This window comes from Strongylocentrotus purpuratus, unplaced genomic scaffold (assembly GCF_000002235.5).
Source record: "Strongylocentrotus purpuratus isolate Spur 01 unplaced genomic scaffold, Spur_5.0 spur5_scaffold_11, whole genome shotgun sequence".
Lineage (NCBI taxonomy): Eukaryota > Metazoa > Echinodermata > Echinoidea > Camarodonta > Strongylocentrotidae > Strongylocentrotus > Strongylocentrotus purpuratus.
Genome location: NW_022145596.1, coordinates 6,718,464 through 6,735,752, shown reverse-complemented (window position 1 = coordinate 6,735,752; position 17,289 = coordinate 6,718,464). Strand labels below are relative to the sequence as shown.

The 17,289-nt window shown below is 38.2% G+C and overlaps 1 protein-coding gene across 1 annotated transcript; it reads left to right on the top strand.

Moving 5' to 3' along the window:
- Nucleotides 1-1,058: 1,058 nt before the first annotated feature.
- KRP85 (kinesin II, 85 kDa) lies at nt 1,059-16,100 on the top strand (the record flags this gene model as incomplete). Its single annotated transcript, NM_214612.1, is given in 15 exon segments — nt 1,059-1,099; nt 5,248-5,512; nt 5,892-6,036; nt 6,650-6,734; nt 7,278-7,383; nt 8,190-8,329; nt 8,921-9,118; nt 9,921-10,095; nt 10,951-11,052; nt 11,555-11,711; nt 12,665-12,956; nt 13,711-13,890; nt 14,621-14,823; nt 15,566-15,614; nt 16,039-16,100. Coding segments are annotated over 14 exon segments (2,100 nt in total). The 3' UTR covers nt 15,612-15,614; nt 16,039-16,100.
- Between the last annotated feature and the right edge of the window lie 1,189 nt (nt 16,101-17,289).

Genomic DNA, 17,289 nt, shown 5'->3' with positions numbered 1-17,289 from the left:
TCGGAAATCTGACAAGTTAGGATTCTAGTATTCTTAGATTTGCATAATTATTTTACCACACTCCATATAGACTATATTGGTGTAAACAAAATCATATTTTTCCTCATTTACATTCACTCCCTACCGTCCCGTCCCCCCCCCCCCCCCCCCCGCTCCCTACCCGCCACACCAAGAAAGGAGAAAGGAAAAGAGGCGCTTATCAGAAGGGGAAAAGGACACTTCTCTAACTGGAAAAGTAAAGGAGAACATGTTTAAAAGTTTCAAAAAGACAATTTTCCCTCAAAATTTTCCCTCAAAAACAAATCCAAAATCGGTTGAACTTTTTTAGACCCCTCCCCAGGACGTCGATCGATTACATGTATGTGCCCCCCCCCCCCAAAAAAAGCAAAAAAACATCAAACTCTGGCTACGGTGAAATGGGATAATTTATGAGAAGGGGAAGAGCCTCTTATTAAAAGGGAAATAGGGTAATAATTGAAAGGAAAAGGGACACGTATCAAACTAAAAGGGACGCTTATTAGTAGGGGAAAAGCACTTTTTACAAAGAAAAGGAGCACATGTCAAAGAAAAAATGAACAATTATCAGAGTTGAAAATGGGCACTTCTCGCTTCTGAAGAGGGGCACTCACCAGAAATGAAAAGGGGAACTTATTACGAAGGAAGAGGGCATTTGTTAAGTAAAAGGGCATCTCCAAGATTTAAACATGGGCAATTATCAGTGAAGGGGGCATTTATCAGATGTGGAACGGGCACTTGTTAGAAATAAAAAGGGTCACTTATCTGAAGTAAAAGGGGGCACTTTCCCTATGTAAAAAGGGGCACTATAGGGAAACTTGAAAAAACGGGGGCGGGGGCACTGTGACAACTGCCCCCCCCCCCCCCCCCCCCCCCTCCGAGTCGGCCGCTTCTGGACAGAGTGTACACATTGGTAATGCATCTGTATTTTAATCGGTGATGATGGAGATGTTGACTCAGTGACAGAGAATGTGGAATATCTTCTCAGTGCAGTGTTTTGTTAGAGCGCCCTCTTGTTATCAATTGTAAAGGCTAAATATTTTGATAAGCCGATATCAGAGAAGTACAAGTAGTCGAAATGCCGGTGAGATTTTGTTAAATTGCGAAATGTGTCTTTTATTTAAGACAATCTTAATTCACTTTGTACGTTATTAAGGCATCACTTTTTGTTTATGATATACTAATTTAGTAAATATTGTACCAATAGGGTCCAGATGATTAATCTAGACGACGAGTATTTTTCGCAGGAATTCGGGCCATCACCATTATCACAGGCAAACTGGCCGCCAGGCCCTGCCCGATGCGATGTACAGAGGTAGCCGCTGGTAGCCGGTACCGGCAGCTGGATCAAATGAAAGGATTTACACTTTTCATTCAGTTTAATTAAAAAATAGACTCAAGTCAGTGTAGATATATTGTGGTTTTGGAAACCACTAATTCGTCTGCATGCACATGTTTGTTTGTAGAGTCTATTGCATGGGAAAATGTGTGTGACACAATGAAATGGCAATTCATGATATTGTGTGGAGTGAAAGGTGGTATTATAATAGACCGAAAGCTTCAGTCTCTATACCGTCGGTTGTTCCACTGAGACTACGTCTGGCTCCACTAGACCTCCGGTTATAGAGACTGAACGATTGCCTATGCCAGCCTATGTTGAAGATATCACGGCTAGATTTTAGCCGTTAGGCCCCTCCCACAAACATGAACAAACTTGCCACGGCCGTATTGTTATGCCCCCAAAATCCCCCAAAATGTCATTTTACCTCGTGCATATCCAATTTTACATTAGGCCTAGGCTATAATACATCGGTTCCACTTACTAACTTGATTGAAATAATCCGTTTAATGGTCCCTTTTAAGGAAATTATGGGTCAAAATCGACATCCATGTTGAAAATCTTGCAAGCCGTGTTAAACTCTCGCTGCCGTCAATCTCATCCCTTCTAGTCTACGCCGAAGGCAAAAATGATTATGAAGGAAAAACTGTGATAACGCCATTACGAACGTGTAGATGGCGCACAGTTTTTCCTTCATAATCATTTTGCCTTCGGCGTAGACTAGAAGGGATGAGATTGACGGCAGCGAGAGTTTAACACGGCTTGCAAGATTTTCAACATCATGGATGTCGATTTTGACCCATAATTTCCTTAAAAGGGACCATGAAACGGATTATTTCAATCAAGTTAGTAAGTGGAACCGATGTATTATAGCCTAGGCCTAATGTAAAATTGGATATGCACGAGGTAAAATGACATTTTGGGGGATTTTGGGGGCATAACAATACGGCCGTGGCAAGTTTGTTCATGTTTGTGGGAGGGGCCTAACGGCTAAAATCTAGCCGTGATATCTTCAACATAGGCTGGCATAGGCGATCGTTCTGTCTCTATAACCGGAGGTCTAGTGGAGCCAGACGTAGTCTCAGTGGAACAACCGACGGTATAGAGACTGAAGCTTTCGGTCTAGTATTATAATACAAATAATACACAGCACGCAGTGAGGGTATTAGAAGGCGCTAGTTCAGAATTGTATCCAGACTTTGACCCGTAACTCCTGCGTGGAGATACCCTACTAAAACATACCAAAATTCGCCTAAATCTTCAACAATTTTTCAAATAATGGTCATGCTTGGTACTTGGTTGGGTAATCCCTTTGGCAGCTCACTCAGAAAGCTATACTGGGATGGTAGATGAGGCGAGTAACTACAAGGAGTGTCATGAATTGCAGGTATGGTGTGTGGACAAAGCACTCGTCATGATTTTAAAAGTTGTTGGTTTACCTGTTTCATGTCAATTTTCTTCTCTTTTTTGGAGTATTTTTCCTAAAAACGAAGACTTATAATAATATACACTTTCTCACGGGATTCACAGCCTACTGCTGCACAATACAATTGCATACCATATTGACGGTAGGGTGCGTGTGTGTAAGTTAGCGACTGTAATCTTAGTTTACGGTCACTAACTTAACAGGGTCATTCCATGTCAAATCACCCAATGGTTTTAACCCGACCATTTTTGATTTTGATGAAACTTAGTGTACTTGTTGAGTGTGATCTCACAGCACCAAATCCAAAATTTTAGGTCAATCGGGTGAGGGGTTTGGGAGATACGGCCCACCAAATTTTGAGATTTTTTTAAAAATGGGGGTGGCGGGCCTACCTTTGAACCCTTGTATCTCGGGACCTAATGGGTCAATCTTCACAAAATTTGTATTGTTGGAAAGGGTATTCAATAAGGATTCCAATTCTGCCGCCATTTTGAAGATTCGTACATGTTGGGGTACTTTGACCTCTTGACCTCAGATTTGACCTTGAAATTGACCTTGTGGATCACGTAACTTTGACAACATTTTTCATGAAATGCAATCTCTGACATGTTCACTAAAACATGTAAAAGTTTCAGAGATATAATATTTTTTGTTTAGGAGCAATAAGGATTGAAAGTATTCATGCTCACAGATATTCACAATAAACCCTATTATAATGTATACAATACATGCAATATGCACAGTACAACATACATGTACATCTTCCACATGCCTTTTTGTTTTAGGCATATCCATCCTAAATGTCAGTAGTACTTGAATAGAAATAAAGTGACAAGTTCATATAGGCTTAAAGTGTTAACAGGATGTATGGCTTTAGGCCTCTGAGTCGGTTCTAGGATAATTACCCCCCTGGAAAATTAACCCTCAGGAAATCCCCCCCCCCCCCCTGGGGACAATTACCCCCAAGGACTATCACACCCAGAGGATTATTACCCCCCAGAAAATTACCTCCTAGGACAATCTGTCCCCCCCCCCCCCCCCCCCCCCCCCCCCCGAGGACAATCAACACCCGGACAATTTCCCCCTAGGACAATTACCCCCCCCCCCCCCCCCGGGAAAATTACCCCTCAAGAATAATATACCCCAAAAAATAAATCTGCTTTGATTAAAACCACCTTATTATCAGGTTGGACTTCCACTTTAACGAATAGGGGGGGGGGGGGTAATTGACCTCTGGGGTAATTGTCCTTAGAGGGTAGTTTTCCGGGGGTGAATTTTCCAGGGGGTAATTATCCTATAACCGACTCAGAGGTCTAAAGCCATACATCCTGTTAACCCTTTAGGCCTATATGAACTTGTCATTTTATTTCTATTCAAGTACTGCTGACATTTAGGATGGATGTGACTAAAACAAAAAAGCATGTGGAAGATGTATGTTGTACTGTGCATATTGCATGTATTGTATACATTATAATAGGGTTTATTGTGAATATCTGTGAGCATGAATACTTTCAATCCTTATTGCTCCTAAACAAAAAATATTATATCTCTGAAACTTTTACATGTTTTAGTGAACATGTCAGAGATTACATTTCATGAAAAATGTTGTCAAAGTTACGTGATCCACAAGGTCAATTTCAAGGTCAAATCTGAGGTCAAGAGGTCAAAGTACCCCAACATGTACGAATCTTCAAAATGGTGGCAGAATTGGAATCCTTATTGAATACCCTTTCCAACAATACAAATTTTGTGAAGATTGACCCATTAGGTCCCGAGATACAAGGGTTCAAAGGTAGGCCCGCCACCCCCATTTTTGAAAAAATCTCAAAATTTGGTGGGCCGTATCTCCCAAACCCCTCACCCGATTGACCTAAAATTTTGGATTTGGTGCTGTGAGATCACACTCAACAAGTACACTAAGTTTCATCAAAATCAAAAATGGTCGGGTTAAGATTTTCAGATTTTTTGGGTGATTTGACATGGAATGACCCAACACACTTAATGGAGGCCTTTTTACTATGTATTCTAGCAAGATAGTAAAGCTCATGGTATTTATTTAAGATCTTTCAGTCTTGCCATTATTTCAAACACATTTTTCCATAACAGAAAAAGAAAAAGAAAAAAGGGTCAACAGTTAGAAACTTAGAACGCAGACTTTACTACATCTACAACTAAAATCCATGGTTGATCATTTGTTGACTTTATTTTGAATGATTTACCAATCCATCAATCTTGAGAGGTCTAGTTTAACTTTTGTTAAAGTAAATTCTATGACATTATTGGCCTTAGTGATAGAACTAGGCAGTGCACAAAGTTAAGTGGTAATGGACCATAGCCCTTCAGTGGATTACGCCTTTGCAATACCGTACAATTGCCCTCATTTTCCATATATTTTATATCCTGATATAGGAAATGACAGAAAAGTAATTTTCAAAAGTATTAACCCCCAAACCATCTTTTAACGTAGGGTGGCAGCAGTGGTAATGACAATGTGCGAGTGGTGGTGCGATGTCGTCCTCTCAACTCCAAGGAGACAGGCCAAGGGTTCAAGTCTGTGGTCAAGATGGACGAGATGAGGGGTACCGTACAGGTCACAAACCCCAACGCACCCAGCGGGGAGCCCCCAAAGTCGTTCACCTTTGACACAGTGTTTGCGCCCGGTGCCAAGCAGACTGATGTCTACAACCAGACGGCGAGACCCATCGTAGATGCTATCATTGAGGGGTACAACGGTAGGCATCTTTCTTGCTCAACATTTGTAGGTTGGGATTGGAACGATTTTTTGCTACGGAGATCGTCTTGCTTAGAAATGAAATTTATTCAAAAAAACTTTAAATTCAAATACTCCATTGGTAAACTAAGTATAGCACATGAGTTTTTTTAGTTTTAATGCGATAAACTAGCACATGCATTATCCTCTCTTCATTTGGGTTTAAATTATGTATATCTCGTGTGTGCTTTAAAAAATATTCAGACATCAAAGCTATACAGGTATATAAAACATAAGATACCAAATAAACAAATTGTTACAATTTCAGCTTGTTTTCCCCTTTCCATCACATAACAAGATGTTTGAAAATTACTAAAAATATCTTCTTTTCTTGAAAACAGGGACTATATTTGCCTACGGTCAGACAGGTACAGGAAAGACGTTCACCATGGAAGGAGTACGATCTCAACCAGAACTCAGGGGCATCATTCCCAACTCATTCGCTCACATTTTTGGACACATAGCTAAAGAGCAGGAAAATGTCAGGTAGGGAGAACAAGATGGGCTTTTAAAGCTCCACTGTTTTGTTTGTATTGAAGAAGGGAAATGAGTCTTACAGAATTGCTTTATATGCTGGTGAAGTTGGCAAATTGTTGTTGGGTTGTGAATTTACATGTGGAAATGAGCTGGCAATGCATATAGTGAATATGGATTGTAAAGAGTCTTTGTTAATGATCTCAAAAAGAGCAATTTGCTAAAGCATCCATGTACCTGTTGTGTGCGAAAACGTTGACTTCATCAGTATTTACTCATTTTAAGATGCTCCCTTCTGCCTTGAGGGTTTAAATAGTGTTGATATATTAGTATTGTATAAACAAGTAGTGGTATCAATTAGCATCAAGCATATGCAATTAGGAACAGTTGCATGCTTAAGATCAATTCTAATTCTGCAACCCCTTAGCAAAGGGAGAAATTGAGTTAAGGTTGCTTGAGTTGTGCAGAAAATAAACAATTTTTTTATATATTTATTTTTAATGTCGCTTATAAAGCACTTACCACCAAAGTCTCTCAGCGCTATGGAAAATTTTTAAAAAATGGAAAGATATTCATGACACGTTTCTAAGGCATCATAACATTTTCTTATTTCATCCTTTCACAGGTTCCTAGTGAGGGTGTCATATTTGGAGATCTACAATGAAGAAGTGAAGGATTTATTAGGCAAAGACCAGCAGCATAGATTAGAGGTAAGACATTACACCCCCAATACCACAAGTAGGATAGTCAAAGGGTGCAGAAAATTCCGGGAAATGTTATCCAGCTGTTAGCTGAACAAGCATTAACCACAAATTTGTGAAACTATGCAAAACTTAGCAAATATGTTCCTATTAGATCCTGAGAAATGTGAATGATGACTTTTTGATTCCCATAAGTTTTGCCAGCAAACCTGTCGGTCTTCAGAAAGTTTCTTGTATGACTGGGAACACTTATGCTACGTGTACACTGTGCCAATTCATGAGCATGTGCAAATTAGTTATAAATTAGTCACTTGGTTTTAATTTTTGTAGTACTTTGCAAATGATAAAACATAGCAACTCTGAATCTGCAAGTGACAATAGTAATGACAATGTTTACATTGAGTAAAAAACCTACACATTTCTCTCCAAGTATTAGTAACATAAAACCTAGTTTTCCATTTTCCTGAGCATCCTGATGTCCATGTGTATAATCTGTATTGTAAATGATTAGTTTAACATATAACAAATTTGGTTTTGTACTTCTTTGATCAGGTCAAAGAGCGGCCCGATGTTGGTGTCTATGTCAAAGACCTTTCTGCATTCGTTGTCAATAACGCAGATGATATGGACAGGATAATGACTCTAGGCAACAAAAATAGTAAGTATCATTATCATCAATCAACATAGCCATCCCTCTATGTGAAATGGACATTATAGATCTACAGACTTATGCCTCTGTACTTACCCCTCCCCTGATCTATAGACAAGAGCTAAATTACAGTGGAAAAACATTCAGTTCCTCTGAAACAATGTTATTGGAAGCAAACAGAGTAGGAGAGTAGAGGAAACCCTGGTGTAGTAGAACACTTAAGTCTCCTACTAAGTCTGTAGATCTACAATATTAATTTCACATAGAGAAAAATACAATATTTTAGAATATACTACTCTGTATTTTTCAAATGTCAGATAGCTGTTGCCAGTATGTTATTGTCTTTTTATAGCCACTAGGGAGTTAACTCTCTGTAAATTGTCATGGATTAATGACCGTCTGGCTCAAAAGTTGTTACTGATTTTCAAGTCCCCTTCAGAAAATTACCTTCAAATGAATCGATCCTAATTTGTTGTTTTGCAATTGATTGTAGAATATATTGTCCCTATGCTACATCATGTGTGATGATAAAACCTTTTGATTTTGTGTCTGCAGTAAAATGTTAAGTCAACACTCACCTGTTTCAGTTTTAGAACCATCTACTGTGAAGTTTTTAATAGCTTGACTACTGAATTCCCATATTCCCCATTATATTTCATACAGGAACCAATTCGTTCCAGTGAGCAATCGGTTAAGATAATTTCTTTCTTCTTTACTGTCAGCTCTCCAGTGATCTTTACTCATAGATTTGTTCCTACTCGGTACTTTTGCAATGCTGGTAAAATAAACTCTTTGCCATTTTCTACCTTTAATAGGATCTGTGGGGGCGACAAATATGAATGAATCAAGTTCTCGTTCCCATGCCATCTTCACTATTACGTTGGAAAGGAGTGACATGGGTCTGGATAAAGAACAGCATGTCAGGGTCGGAAAGCTACACATGGTGGATCTTGCAGTAAGTGATCTACTTCAAAAGAAGATTTTAACAGAGATTATTCCAATGCTGAAATGCATATATTGGGGCTGAGGACAATTTAACTCACTCTACTTCAACTTGCTGTACAGTTTTCCTGCTGGTGACTGTTTATTGAAAAATTAAATTGGTAACCTAGATAAGGGTTATTAAGGGGGTTAAACTGGTCCTTGCTCTGTGTTTGAAGTGTCTTGTGGTGAGGATTAAAGTAGTTAGTGACAGATTTCGTTTTCCCTAAATCCATGATTAAATCAAGCCTTTGGTTTTAAAGTTGTTTTTAACTCCTCATTATCCATCCAGGACAAATCTCAACTGGTTTTGCCAGCTATTACCTTGTCAGTCGTAATAGTTCTAGGCCACATGTACTCTAGGAAAGAGACTGTAAATAAATTGTGGGACATTTGCGTAAGATGTGAAACACTAAACATCTTGAAGTTTTAAAACACCTTAAGGATGTGAGGGAGACATGAACAAAAAAGTATTTATTAAAAAAAAACAATCGCTGATTCTGACATTCCCAAAACTCAATACAATCCTCTGTAAAATGTTCTCCTTTGATATGTGATCCTGCAGGGTTCTGAGAGACAGACCAAGACCGGTGCGACTGGACAACGTCTCAAGGAGGCCACCAAGATCAACCTGTCCCTGTCCACCCTTGGTAACGTCATCTCATCCCTGGTGGATGGCAAGAGCACTCACATCCCCTACAGGAACTCCAAGCTCACCAGGCTCCTACAGGACTCCCTTGGAGGCAATGCAAAGACAGTCATGGTAAGATGACAGCATACACCAGGGACCTGTTTCACAAAGATCCTAAGTTGAACTTATCTCAAAGTTGGACTTAACAATTATGGAAAGCCGTTAGCATTCATGAAAATATTTTGTAAAAGTTATTTTTTTAAAGGCATAAAATGTTGATTCAAATCCTTCATATTTTCTTTTAGCAAGGATATTTCATGTTCTTGATGCGGAATTTATAAAAAGTCTAAAATACTTGAATTTTCACTTTTGAATATATTTTATTTTGAGGCTACAAATGGCTCTCCATAATATTCAAGTCCAACTTAGAGTTAAGTTTGACTTAGGATCTTTGTGAAACACCCCCCCCCCCCCCCCGAGAGATAAATGGACAAATGGACAAATGGACAAATGGATAAAAGAGCAGATAAGATGGTGCCTAGGGGATTTTCTTTTTTCTGAGATGCTTAAATAGCCAAGATACTGTCAGCCGAGAGCTTGTCAACTCAATTTTGCATTGCCTCCTCATTTCATCCAAACCTTCGGCACAGCTCTCGACAAGTTCAAATTTATTTGAACTTTTGCAGTGACCCAAATTCCATTTGATTTCTTTACCTTTAAATGTATTGATCAGTGACCTGATGATGTTTGTATAACTTGTATTTCTTTCTTTTTTACACTTGTAATATCTTTTATATGCATATATGTTTTTTATTGAATGGAATGAATAAATCTTGAATCTTGAAAACCTTTCATTATGTAAAATACAAAAAACATCAAATTTACAAGGGGTATGAATAATTCAGTTGTCAGATGTATATCTTTTTCTGCCTAGTGTGCCAACATTGGACCAGCAGAGTATAACTACGATGAGACAATTAGCACACTGAGGTATGCTAACAGAGCCAAGAACATCAAGAACAAGGCCAAGATCAATGAGGACCCTAAGGATGCTCTCTTGAGAGAGTTCCAGAAAGAAATTGAAGAATTAAAGAAACAGATCTCAGAATGTGAGTAGTGAGGGTAAATTATATGCATGTCATTTTCTCATGCATGAATCTACATCTGATTCATTTTTTTTGGTTTTTTTTTGTTATGAAATGATGTAGCTTAATAAATAATTTATAATAATTTTCTCATAGCCGGCGCAGGTGTCTAAGAAGCACATTATATGTACAAAAAGAATCGCAATTTTACTACCATAATGTTACCATGCATATGTTTTAAATGTAATTTTACTTTGTCACTGATGTATACTTTGTAAAAGAAGCTGCAATTCAGCTCTCGGGCCGTGAATGTTTTTAAATGAAATCCTGCTTTTTTTAAAAGCTCTAACATCCCCCAATAAATGTAATTTCCTGTGATAGAGAACAGTATTATAATTGTGTGGAAATCGATCAGTAAATGCAGTTTTTCTAAATTTCAAAGGGGGAGCCATTTTAAATCTTATGTATGTTGGCATGTTTTGATGTTAAATATGTCAGGTTTTAGTTAAAAAAAAGGTTCACACACAGTTTAACAGCATTTATCTCTACATCTCCTGCTCATCGCAAAATTGTTGTTTAGCACTAAACACAACTTCATGGTTTTGTGATAAAAGAAGAGATGTGATAGTAAATGAATAATGAATCACACATGACTGTGTTCTATCATTAGATTAGTATCTAGGAGAGAATTATACAGTCAAACCTGTCTATAGCGACCACCCAAAGGAAACACAAAAAGTGGTCTTTGTAGACAGGTTCCTTTAGTACATGTTTCAATGAGAAACCATTTTCAAGGGAAACAACAAATGTGGTCTTTGTAGACAGGTGGTCATTAAAGCAGGTTTTATTGTATAATGTATATTTGTAATAATTTTACAGCTGGAGAAGGTCTAGACGATGACGAGGAGAGTGGTTCAGAGGAGAGCGGAGATGAAGAAGCGGGAGAAGGAGGGGTAAAGAAGAAAAGAAAGGGCAAAAAGGGTGAGTAAAGGTTGTCAGGTTTTTTTGTGTGGACTTTGCTGATTTCTGTATTTTGTTATGATAATCTCTGAAGAAAGACTATATCTTTAAAAAACTCTGGTTCCTTTGAACTGGAGTTTTTTTTTGCATAAGTTTGGGTGGATTCCACATCTTGAAATTCATGTAAATTGTAGACTCTTGTAAATCCTGATATATGGTGCAATCCCAAATTCACTTTCATGAGGCTTTTATCATCAAAGGAAACATTACATCTTGAAATCATCAATCTTTCTTTACGACAAAAGATGTAAATTTCAAGAATTTCACATTTTACAGTGTTAACATTTATCTACCAATTGCATTTCATCCATACATGGTCTGAACATGAAACATTGCTTTTCTGGCTGACAGTGACAAAATGTTACATTTCATCCACCTATTTTATTATTCTCTAACAAAAATTGTTGGTTATTTATTAGTGATTATTTACTGTTTTCTTTGCCGGTAATGTTTCATCGTCAAGGTAAGAGAAAGTTATCTCCTGAGATCATGGCGGCCATGCAGAAGAAGATCGATGAAGAGAAGAAAGCGCTGGAAGAAAAGAAAGACATGGTAGAGGAAGATCGGAACACGGTACACAGGGAGCTTCAAAGGAGAGAGAGTGAACTTCACAAGGCACAGTGAGTCAATGAACTATATAGAGGTGTCATGGTCTAGTGGATATGTCATCGGACTGTGGATCAAATAGTTCAGGGTTCAAGTCCTACCATGGCACTAATGTCCTTTAGCAAGACATTAATCTACATTTGCCACTCTCCACCGAGGTGAAGTTAATGGGTAGCCGATAGGAAGAAATTCCTTGAATATTTTAGCTCCTTATCATGGCGTCTCAGCTACAGTTAGGGTAATAATACGATACTTTGTATTAAGCGCAGAAGAATAATTCATATAGAAGCTGTGCTATATAAAACAAGATATTATTATATTCCTTTTCAAATTGATGTGCAATACGATTTACACAGGGGCCCTTATGCCCTCACTAGAATCTCAATTGCATATAACCCCATTTCTAATTACCTTGCTCAATCAACAAAACAATTCCTCCTCAAAATAACAGACAGTGCTCGTTACTTGAACTTCAGAAATCTTTGTAAACTATGTATCGAAACCCCAAACTACCACATTCTTAGGAGTATATGGTGCATGTATGCATGATAAAAGTTGACTGCGGTAGTCCAGTGTGTGTTTCATTAGTTGACCAAAGCCAGAAAGAGTAAATCATTATTGTAGAGGTGTCGTAGTCGAGTGGATATGTCACCGGACTGTCGATCACAAGGTCTGCGGTTCGAGTCCCACTTCGGCATTGATCTACATTTGCCACACTCAACCCAGGTGATGAAAATGGGTACCTGGCAGGAATTAATTCCTTGAAATGCTAGAGCGCCGTAATGGCAGCTGTGCTAAAGCCAGGGTAATGATCGGGAGCGCCAGGAGTGTCAAGTCTGACAAACATGAGCGCTATACAAGAACCCACTATTATTATTATTATCATCCCCTCAACCACCCCTCCTACTCCCCATCCTTCCTACTCCCCACCCCTCCTTTTCCCCACCCCTCCTACTCCCCACCCCAGGGATGACCAGAAGATCTTGAACGAGAAGCTCAACGCCATCCAGAAGAAGCTGATCGTGGGTGGGGTGGATCTCCTGGCCAAGTCTGAGGAGCAGGAGCAGCTCCTGGAGCAGTCTGCCCTGGAGATGAAGGAGCGCATGGCCAAGCAGGAGTCCATGAGGAAGATGATGGAGGAGAGGGAGCAGGAGAGGATGGACATCGAGGAGAAGTACAGTAGTCTCCAGGATGAGGCCCATGGCAAGACCAAGAAACTCAAGAAGGTCTGGACCATGCTCATGCAAGCCAAGTCAGAGGTGAGATACAACATTAAGCTACACAGTTTGATTGTAAAGTGCTTATTCCATTAAAAGGAGTGTAGCCTGACGTGTCTTTCCCGTGGCCTGACTCAGGGGCCAATCAGGTATAATATGACTATGGACGACGCGACTGCAGCAATCACGTGTGTGCAACATACGCAAAAACCGAAGAGAACTTTGGTCTGCCTTCGCGAACGCTGACCATGTTGAGATTAAATCTCTGACTATCGTTAATCAAGTCCATTTGTTTACGTGCAGTTGTCCAAAAGAAGACTTAGATGGCGTTAACCAGTATTTGCCAAGCTACACTCCCTTTAAACAATAGATATTTTATTTTGAGGGAGATGTATGTTCCTTGCTTCATCTGGATGATCAAATGCTAAGAGATGATTGATTTCTGTCAAATACCTCTTTAAGCTACAAGATGACTAATCAATACTTAGATTTGATATGACTTTGCTGAGTTTGTTAATTGTGCTTCTTTGTAAACCTGGGGTTAGAATATGGTCATATAATACAAAATTTGATTTCCCACGTTAATTTTGACTTCTCTCCTCCTACTAAATGACTTGATAAAGATATATTACGTATGTAAACTCATTTTGATTCTTTGTGCGTTTGTAAAATGTGAGCAAAACAATATTGGACAATAAATTGAAATTAAAATTGAAATGTGTGGTAATTGAAGAGCTCTGCTTTACAAGAAATTTATTAATTTTCACCATTTTGAATGATTCTATAACCTGACTAGGTGGCTGACATGCAGGCAGAACACCAGAGAGAGATGGAAGCATTGCTGGAGAATGTGAGAGAGCTGAGCCGAGAGCTCCGGCTATCCATGCTCATCATTGATAGCTTCATACCACAGGAGTTCCAGGAGATGATCGAGCAGTATGTACACTGGAATGAAGACATAGGGGAATGGCAACTGGTAAGTTGAACAAGGAAGTGACTGTAAGCCAGGGAAGCTTAAAGCCCATCTGTACAGTTTGGCCATGGGGTAGTAGACCTCCCTGCAAGGTTGCTGACAGATGGTTATCTCATCAAATCAGCTCTCAATTAACATAAGAAAAAGAGGATCATGGGGGACCAACAGGCACCGAATAGGCATTGTTTGCTATATAGAGGGCGTAAGTAGCTATGAGAAGTGCAGTGGGACTTTAAATGGATATTGTATTAGTGTAATTCATTAGAAAATTGGAATAGGGAATTATAACATGCCAGAAGAAAGTGCATATCTTTAGAACCACTTCTTATATATTTCATTGGTGCGAGCTTTTGTGAAATATGGAAAACAGTATTTTATTCCACATCACAGTATTGAAGGGGAATTAACCTCAAACTACATGTTAATTTCAGTTTGTAGCCCATTTAACATATTATCTAAAAAATATAAAACATTGTAGATTTGACGACAGGGAAGACGTAACTCTTCTCTAGAATCCTTCGTCTTTTGCGGCTCTGAGAATTTTCAGAACGTCGCCATTATGTTTGCGCACGGCCCGTTCTGTGACGTATCATAAGACAATAATATTTGGCCCACAGCAATGCTTTTTATATCAAATGAAACGTTGTTTTAAACTCTATGTCATGATAATGCTTCATAGTCGAGAGGTTAATTCTCCTGTAATAGCACTTTTTGATCTTTGCCCTTGGTCTAGAAATGTGTTGCATACACTGGGAACAACATGCGCAAGCAGACGCCAGTAGCAGACAAGGACAAGAGCCTGGCCTACGGTGAGGCCGATCTATCAAACGTCTTCCTGACGTACAACCTAGAAGGGGGAGGTATGAAGTACAAACCATCGCAGGGTAAATCAGGAAGACCAAAGACATCATCAGGGAGACCAAAGACTGGAAAGAAGTAAGTGGAGATTAAAAGCCAGTACGGAGTTACTATCTGCGCATGAGCAGATAGAGGTCATTATACATAACTTTAAAAACCATTGAGACAACTGTCGGATAAGTGTTCATGAAAATTATGCAATCGTTATTCCTTTATGCTTTATGCACAGGTGGAAGTTATCTTTCAAGAAGGCAAACAAAATGTATTTATGAAGCATACAAAGTTGGTCGTCTCCATGTGTAAAAGATCTGTAGATATTTGAGGGTCATTTGTACAAGTGCTATTTCCAAAGTGGCTCATAAAGTTATTGGTTGATGTTTATGGAGAGAATCTATATAAATATAATTATGATGTAGAGGTATTGTAATGATGTGGAGTAAACACTTGATTGGAGATCAAAAGTCAGGTCATGGGTTCAAGATCCGGTACAGCACTAATTTCCTTTGGCAAGAATTTATTATACGTTTCCCCCTTTCCATCTAGGTGTAGCTACAGCTGGGGTAATATTGATAGATATGAGCGCTAAACAAGAAGTGCATATTATAATAATTAAAAATAATGAATATTATAGAGTGTTCTTTAGATTAAAATCTTGAATCTTACAAATGAAAATTTGATTAGGTCTGTTTCTTTTCACGTGTTTCCTTCTCGTCCCTATTCTTTTATCTACTTTTCACACTTTTTTTGTAATTTCTTCTCCTTTCTTCTATATATATATATATATATACTTATTAATGATCACCATCCATTGTTTTTTCAGGAAACAAGCATCTATGGCAAGCTCTATTGATGCACTATTACAATAAAAGGTAAGCTGTCAAAATCTAATACACTTTGCATAATATATCATTTCAAATTATTCCTACATTTTTGGTGTTTATTAGTGTTTATAGTTCTAAAAAATTGTTAGTTCTTCAAAATCACAATTAAATTGAACCAGAGCTTGCTGTTATATGTTTTGAAATTAGTTTTGGGATACAAGAAAGCAAACTTATTTTATCTCCAAAATATATTGATGTACTTGTACTTCAAATTAAAGTTTTGTATCTGCCCAATCCTTTGTCAGACTGTTTGTCTCATTGTACCGACATTTAAACAAAAATGTTCATCATTGTTGATCTTGGAATCTGATACATCATAGTCATGACAATATCTGCCAGGAAACTTCAAATCAGATATTGCATTAACAGTTTGTGTTTATTTGTTGGCTTTATTTTTTTTTTTTTCTCACAGTTTAGCTCTCCTGAGCATCCTGATGTGTATTGGGTATTCACAAGCCACTGGTACACGTATTATCGTCGATAGAGGGCTGTTATCATAATTCAAACTGAGAATCATCCACGTCTGCATCAACCCTCCCCATTTTGTGGTTTACAGTTGAATCTCTGCATATCAATTCATTGTTTAAACTCTGCTTCTGATAATAACCTTTGGTGCACTAATCAAAATTTCATGTATTTTGATTTTTGTTTCTAAATAAAATAGTAATTGGGAATTCCTGCAGGAGAACACTATTTGATAGTGAAAACATACCTTTTTGGTCTATTTATAGCTTTCAAGACTCTTTGAAAACTATAGTCCTAGCTTTGTAAAGAAATTGGTTATTAGCTAATTTAAATACATTCCATATTATATGTAGTACTACTGTAGAGTAAACAGGTAGTTAATATTGATGGCAAAGTGACTAAGTGACTGAGTGACTAACTACTGTCAGCTAGGAGCCAAAAGGGCATTAAACCATGTTGACGCAATGCCCTTCTGGCTCTCAGTAGACACTATGATTAAAGGCATGAGCTCATTGCAGAATTTATTTGTTTGCATAGATACATCTCCTTTCAATTTCACATTTCATTTGTTGAGAGCTCTAAGGGCATTAAATACATCTCTGCTCTGCAACTGATGTGCTGTAAAATATAAACCAGGGGGCCTTCAGTTTCCAGATCCTTACTGGCTGACTTTGTAATTGAGGATTAACAACCAAAGGGCATTAGGGCATCAATTTGAACCTAGGACCTTCTAGTTACAAGACCAGGTTATAACCTGTGAACCGTAATGTATTAAGTATCTCACGAGGTCTGTAATGTCGGGACGAAGTCTCAAGGATAGGTTTCAGGATGTGTTTGTAAGCCCTGATCATTTCCTTTAACAAATTTTCAAACAATGATTTATGCAATCTTTTTCTGTTTCCTATGAAATAAAAATGCAAACGTTATATAGCTCATATTATGAAGAGTTATGTTAGTTAATGATTTGCACTGGTATAATGTGTTTGAGCATATGAATGTTGGAACAGAATGTATATATGTGGTATATTCCTTGTGTTTTCTTCTTCCTCTTTATTATTATCTTGCAAATTATTTATTGTACATTGCTGCCCAATACAGTGTATGTATTTAAGATGTGTGAAATAAGTTGTATATTTGCGCTGCGTGCAATAGTACTTATGAGGACGCTGACAGATTCATTGTATCCAAGAATTGTATT